A 7249-nucleotide genomic window follows, 5' to 3' on the forward strand; every position below is an offset into this window, starting at 1 on the left:
GCCTGCTGAGGTGGTTGTTCTGCATGGGCAAAAGAGGTAGCTGATAGGAAGGGCGAAGATACATGGCTCCATGTTCTGAACCCTGTGCTTGTTCTTGAATGTGTCTCTGTGCTGAGGTCTGTAGAAAGGATGCTTCTGGCTTATCCCCTTGCCTTCTAAAACCCACTGGGGCATGTGCTGGCTGTTTTGAAAGGGGGTAAAGGGCAAACTGGTGAAGGGCCTTAATCCAGAGCACATATCATCTGTTGCAGCTTGAGGTGCTTTTTGGAGGAGAGAATATTCTTAGTCGCAGTGTACCAGGAGTATGGGAGTAGCAGAGAAGGGGTTTGGGGACGAGGCACCTGTGGGACACATCGTGATACTAGGGAGGCAAATAGTGAGGTTCTCTAGTCTCTCTTGCCTTTGCCTTGAAGAGATTGTTTGTTTCTCTTCCCCACTTGATGTGTGTCTGTATGTAGGGCACAGACAAAGGACTTAGGCCTGCAAGACTGTTAGTGAAGAGCATAGGGTAATTGTGTTGCAACCGTCTGGCTCATTTTAAGGGGCAAAGCACTAGACATTCTTGAGCTAAGTTTGCATTAACTTATTCCCTCCCTTCCTCCTTTTAGTTATCAGATTCCTGGACGTCTACAAGCGCAGCTACTGCAGGACAATTGAGACCCTGGTGGACATTTTCCAGGAGTACCCTGATGAGGTGGAATACATATTCAAGCCATCTTGTGTGCCTCTGATGAGATGTGCAGGTTGCTGCAGCGATGAGGGACTAGAATGTGTCCCTGTGGATGTGTACAACGTCACGATGGAGGTGAGGGTCCAGCCTGTACTCTGCCATGCTTAGGTGGAAGGAAGCAAGTCAGCCATCACAGCCACCCCAAGTTCGAGCTCCCAGCTAATTCAGAGGAAGGGAAGCCTATCCCAGGGAACTGGGGATTATCAGATCAGGATGGCTAACCTTCCTCTTGACCCTGGTGCCAAATGTTGCACCATGCAGGGTAAAAAGATGAGTTGCCTATGTCTGTTTAAGGCTAAGAGGAGAGTCTGGTTTTTGGCTCTTGCCCAAATACTGTAGCTAGGAGCATGCAAAAGAACATTTCTGCAAAGGAGCATTTTGTGCTTAGAAAATGCAAAGGAGCGTTTCCGGCGGTGTTATCTCTGAGTTTCCAAAGAATATACTCCTTGGGCCATCGCTCCACTGTGTGGTACACACAGCTGTTGTCCTGAAGGCAGCTGAGTAGTGCAAAAGAGGAGACCCTGTCAGTACTCTCTCCTGGAGGTCAGCCTGTACCAACAGCAGGGGATTTGGGTCATTAGCTACCCTGGCACAGCAGGGGTGAAAGGGGCTCTAAGAAACACACTGCTTTGGTGTCAAGTGGAAAAGCCTTTCTGCCTCTAGGCATCCTCCTCCTTTGTTTGGAGGCTGCTGAATTGATTCCCTGGAAGAGACAGAGATGGCCATGATAGCAAAGGCAAGGCACATGGGAAAGATGCAAACTGCTTTAGAGAGGTTTGTTTTACTGCTCTTGTCTGTCAGCCTGGATCCCAGCTTGTGTCCAAAATCATGCAGGTCCCCATTACTCATACCCTATAGCTCCTTCACCTACTTTTGTCCCTCAGCTTCTTGAGTGGTCACTGTAAATATTGCCATCACTTTTTGATACGAATGAGAGATGTGCAGTGCTAGGTGATTAATCAGCAGGCTCAAATGACAAGTAAAAATACTTGTCATTTGAGCTGTGTTTGAACTCTGTCAGAGAACCTGTCTGTGCCTTTCCATGGCTCCCCATACTGCTTTTCCACTTGCAGGCTCCAGCCTGGACCAGAGCATACTAGCATGGTGTAGCTAGGAATGGTTTTCTTCCTACCATTCCTTGCTGAATTACAGTTCTTGGCTGCTATGCTTGCATGCCTGTAAAGGGTCAGAGGCATTTATGCAGATATTTGCTAGGGCTAGTGGTCCAGTCCAGTTCTGAGCTGAGAGACTGTAACAATAGTCCATAGCTTCTGACGTAACTTCCTGGAGGTGCCTGGGGCTGAGGGCTGGTCAATGTCTAGCTCTGCAGGGATCTTTTAAGCATAGATCTCCAGATTTATTTTGTGTATCGAGTCACTGAGAAAGTGAGATGTCAGCAGGGAAGGAATGGTGGCTTAGGGAAAGGAGATGAATATGCAATTTTCGCCTTGGGTTTTTGTGTTAGACTGGAGAATGCTTCTACATGAGCAGGCTGGATGTTCCACTACTGTGTCTGTAGCATCAGCCAGGAATGGCTCAGTGAGAACCTTGCTATGGTGTTAAGCCCTTTCCCATGCCTGTCTCCAAGGCAGTCCACCAGTGCTGGCACCTGGCATGCATGAGCAAACAGAGCTTTGGCATGAATCTGGTGTTGCTGCTTGCTTGTGATCAAAGGCCTTTCCTGACTGGGAGAATGGGATCTCAAAGCTAGCTCAAACTCTGCCATACTCTTCCCAAGAGCACCTGGGGTGCAAATCCTTTGCTGCGCAGTGGGCTGATTTGGAGCTGTGAATATGAGGAGCTAATAGGCAGTGACCCTCTCTGTTTCTTTCATTCCAGATCATGAGAATTAAACCCCATCAGAGTCAGCACATAGCACACATGAGCTTCTTACAGCACAGTGAATGTGACTGCAGGTGAGAATGGAGCAGCACTGGTTCCTCTTGCAATAAATTTGTTCTGAGCCTTTCTTTTTTATCTGCTGTTGGGTTGGGACTATTGTCCAGGGGCTTCTGCAGTCTCCTCAGTTGGTTTGCAGTGGGATGGCTGAGCCTGGGAAAGGAACTCTTTTGCTGGTGAAGCTCCTCCATCTCTAGCTGTTACAGGTGGACAATACTAGTCTGCAACTTGGGGTCTTTTGGCACTGGCTGCCAGTGAGGTGCAACGGGAGAGCAAACACACTGAGAAGGACCGCTTACCCTGTGCCGTGGGCATCCTGCAATGCGAGCTGTACATGTCCTTCCCTGGACTTGGTGGGAACTGGGAATAATACTGGAAGTATATGTGGTGAGCTCTCTTCTAATGAGGCCTTTGTTCTCTCTTCCCCCACAGACCAAAGAAAGATGTCAAAAACAAACAAGAAAAGTAAGTGACAAGTCCTTCCTCCTTTCTCTTTTGGTGGGTGATTGGTGTTTCCTCTCCCGACTGCCCCTTGCCCTTTTCTTTGGTTGGAGATACTCACTTGGAGAAGGTGTTTATGGAAATGGCATATGGTAGTGCATGGGGCGACACTCTGAATCCGTTCCAGGTGGGCACAGAAACCCAGATCTGATGGTCCTTCCTTCATATCCCAGACCTGGACCTTGCATGACCCACGGCCATGGCAGTCATTCCTAATGCTTTATCCCGAGTCAGGGAAGTCCCGTCGTGTCTGTCCTACCAGAATGGATTCAAGGTGCAGCCCCCACTCTCCCTTCCCTCTTCCTGGGGTGTTTCTGGTTACTGCAAATTGCTGCCTTTCTTTATGATTAATTTTTTTCTTGCTGCTTGGGTGAGTACTTGCTGGCTTCTTTCACAGCAGCTTGGGTAGGAACTCTGCTGGCTACAGGGAGAGGTGGCAATAGAGGCCTGGTGGAGGCAGGACTGATGCCATGCAGGATGTGACACTGGTTTTGGGTGGGGACCCAGGAAGGTGTGTAAAGGGAGGTGTATGTCCTAACTGGGTCTCAGTGGAGGCTTTCATGAGAGTTTTTATCAGTCTGATGGATTTTCTCTGGTGTTCTGAAGGAGGTTGAGGCACAACCTTCCCTTTACTTCCTCCCCAAAGTAAAAAGCATTGTCAAAAGTAGAAAAAATAAGCTCTGATCCTGCAGTAGTTGCAGGAATGAGCAGAAAATGTGAAACAATGTTGAAAAGAAAGAACTACCTCTCTGGGTGAGAGGGTCAGCTGGACTGCACATGGCTGGGAGAGCAACTCTACCATTTAGAGGTGCTGAGTTGGAGAGGAAGGGGTGAGTATTTGGAGATGAGGCTGAAACAGAGACAGAGAGAGCAAGCAGGAGAGTGAGAGAACTTCTTTCACCTCTCTCCTGGTAGTTATATATTTCTAGCTGCCTTCCAGCCTCTCCTCCTCCCCCTGGAAATCTGCTCCTGGCTCCTCTGAGCTGCGTGCAGCCAGCACCTTTCTGGCAGGCCCATGTCAGGGACGGTCGGTCTGTGTGACTCTGTGGTTTGAAGGTGTGTGAGAGTTTGGTTTGTGTGAACTCTGGTGAGGATGGGGTGTGGGTGTAGCAGCCAGCTCGGACTGTGTTGCATTTACTTTCCTCTTCTAACAGCACCTTGCCTGCTCTTTGCTGGTTCTGCACTCCCCAGGGAAGGAAGGGAAGGGATGGGAGAGACTGGTGTGCTTTGATTTGTGCTGAATTAAAAGTCTTTGTTATATTGGTGCCCCTCTCCTCCCTTCAGGTTGATTTTCCTCCCTTCACCGTCTCCCTGTGACTCCTGCCTGACATGTAGGGCAGAACTGGGAGTGAGCTGATGCTCTGACACTTGTTCCAGTGAGACAACTTGAACAGGGCCTAGGAAACACCTATGGTGCTTTCTCTTCTGTCCCCCCATGTCCCTTTGACAGCTCCCTTCTGAGGTGGGCTGCACCAGGGAATGAGGGAGCCTTTGCTGAACTGCCTCAGTGTTGAGACTCATTTGCCTGACAAGCCCTGGTGCTTCGCCTAGGGCCTTCTCCTTGCATGTCTCTCCCTTGGTCCTGTGCTAACATGGCTCAAGGAGCAGTGCAGGCTCCAGCCTCCCTCGCTCCCTGTGCTTTTGCTGGCCCATAGGGATCCATGGTTAGTATCCAGGACTGCATGTCCTAGCCCCTGCCTGTCCCAGCTCCTGCCCAAGAGTCAGAGGCAACTGGTGAATTTTTCAGAATGGAGTTAGTGCCTTGGCGCCGTCTGCTTGTCTTTCTGGCAGATCCATGTGGAAGGTGACAGGAGGGAAAGGAGGAAAGAACTGAAAGCTGCTTGCTGGTTATCTCCTGGGTAAAATAACTAGGTCAGGGCTCCCTCTTCTCCCTTCAGTACTCAGGATGGAGAGTGCTAGAGGGGATGTTACAGACATCCAAGTGAGGTCTCCTGGAGTCCTCTGAGCCACAGGCACGGGGTGGGGTGGATGAGCAAAGCCTTCAGTTTAAATAGACCTCTCCTACACAGCAGTGCTTTGTAGACAAGGTGGCTCCCCTTTTTTTGTGGGGTGATGAGACCAGTTTCCCATCCCAGGGCAGGGTTACCACCAGCCATGCAGCAGAGCTTGGGTAGCTCAGCTGCCCTCTCCTAGGCCCAGTTATGAGCAGTGCATCAGGTCAGAGTGGTTTCCTTTTCCCTGAAGAGAGCACTTTCACTCAGGTTGCCTCTTGTCACTCAGTGTGCACCCGTGCTTGTCACCTGGAATGGTTGCCTGCACTCACTGCGGTTGTGTGATGCTTCCACAAAGCTTTCTGTTCCTTTTCCCTCACCCCCTGTGCCTTTCCCAGTGTCCCTCTCTGGAGGGGGCAGGTGCCTGTCTGAGGCTCCCAACAGATCCGCCGCTGCTCGCAGCAGCCCTGCTGGAGGTGACCTCTGCTGAGTCCCCTGGTGTTGTCTTGACTGTGGGCAGGCTGGTGCAGTCCTGGCAGGAGTGCCGGAGGGCCGGTGAATGTGTGTGCGATGTGGAGATCTGTGCTTCGGCCCTGGGATTTACCCTCCAGTCCTGCCTCATGTGCTTCTCCCCTCCCAGCAAGGCACATGGCTGTATTTTTTTTCCTCTTCCTTGCATTTTCTTCCATTTTCTCTATCTCTCCCTTTCTTTCCCCCTCTCTGTCTCTTTCTCTTTTTTTTTTTTTTTGTTTTTCTTCCAGAAAATCAAAGCGAGGAAAGGGGAAGGGTCAAAAGAGAAAGCGCAAGAAAGGCCGGTACAAACCACTCAGCTTGTACGTTTGTGTCCTCTGCTCGTAGACTCTCTTCCCTCCCTCTCCCCAAACCAATGCTTGCTGCTCGCTCAAATCTCACCCTCCCCTCCCAGTCACTGGTGGGCTGCAGATCCTGCAGGGGCAGCACTGGTGGTGGCACTGCTCTGGCACTAAGGCTATCTCAGGGAAGGTGGCTTTAGCTTGCTTGGCTCTCTAATCATCAGTGGTGACTGTTTTCCCAAGGCACAAGAGTGTGGGCAGGTGGGCGAGTGCCCTGCACCTCTTTTTCGTGCCTTCCAGTTGTAACTGTCATCTGCTTTCCCCCACTTGTCTTGTGTCCTCACTGCTGTGATGACTGGTGACAGACAGGCTGGCATCTGCCATGCATGTGTGTGTGTATGTGTGTGTGTGTGCGCCCGTGTGCGTGTGTGTCTGGTGGAATCACAGGTGGAGAGGAGAGGTGGGACGGTGGGAAGCCGGAGAGGGGGTGCTGGGGAACCAGGGGGGCTTGCTTTCTCTTTTTTTTTCTCTTTCTGCTGGATTTGGTGGCTTCTTTCTCCCTGTCTGTCTCACTGTCTCTTTCGCTGTGCCTCTCTCATGGTGGTTCACAAAATTCTGCATTGTAAATTCACAGCCCCTCCCTAGGAGACTCCTAGGGGGTAAGGTTGGGATGGGGCTCACAGACAGGAGGGCAGCTCTGGCTGCAGGAGTAAGCATGTGATGCTGGAGCCCAGCTGCTTTCCAGGAGAGGAGAGACCCTGTGTATTTAACTCATTTTTCCGCTGGCCTCTTTCTACTCGAATAGCCCACTTCAGAGAACTCCTTTCAATGATATGTCAATAGCTGGCTGGGACCTCTCACCTTCCCATCCTTGCTTTCCCCTTCTTCCTCCCTCTGGCCTGAGCCAATGGATCCAATGCAGCATTTGTGAATACTGTGCAGACGGCCTGTTTTCTTTCTCTTTACGCTAATGCAAGGGGGTGCTGTCCTGGGACCATCATGGTGCTGCTGGAAAATCCATCAGCCCGCGATGCTCCAGTGGGCAGCATGGGGGCTGTGGGAGGGGGCAAGGGGATTGCTTTGATGTTTAGGGTGTTGCATGTGTATTTTCTTTCTGCTGAAGCGCTGTAGCTTAGACATCTTTCCTTTTGCCTTTTTGCAGTCACTGTGAGCCTTGCTCAGAGAGGAGAAAGCACTTGTTTGTACAAGATCCCCAGACCTGTAAATGTTCCTGCAAATTCACAGACTCACGTTGCAAGTCGAGGCAGCTTGAGTTAAACGAGCGCACTTGCAGGTTTGTGTCCTGAAGGATGAAACACAAAGAGAAGGAGAAAGAGAAAGAGGGGGGGAGCTTG

At 50.7% G+C, this 7249-nt stretch overlaps 1 protein-coding gene across 1 annotated transcript in view; it reads left to right on the forward strand.

The window, feature by feature from the left end:
- Positions 1–608: 608 nt before the first annotated feature.
- The window catches only part of VEGFA (vascular endothelial growth factor A), a gene marked incomplete at its 5' end in the record, with an annotated part of 9018 nt that continues 2377 nt past the window's right edge, over positions 609–7249 (forward strand). Inside the window, 5 exons of the mRNA XM_009071542.1 lie at positions 609–805; positions 2570–2646; positions 3062–3094; positions 5844–5915; positions 7057–7188. Of these exons, the coding sequence (XP_009069790.1) occupies positions 609–805; positions 2570–2646; positions 3062–3094; positions 5844–5915; positions 7057–7188 (511 nt within the window). The remainder of the gene's footprint in view (positions 806–2569; positions 2647–3061; positions 3095–5843; positions 5916–7056; positions 7189–7249) is intronic.

Source organism: Acanthisitta chloris, unplaced genomic scaffold (genome assembly GCF_000695815.1).
Source record: "Acanthisitta chloris isolate BGI_N310 unplaced genomic scaffold, ASM69581v1 scaffold39043, whole genome shotgun sequence".
NCBI lineage: Eukaryota > Metazoa > Chordata > Aves > Passeriformes > Acanthisittidae > Acanthisitta > Acanthisitta chloris.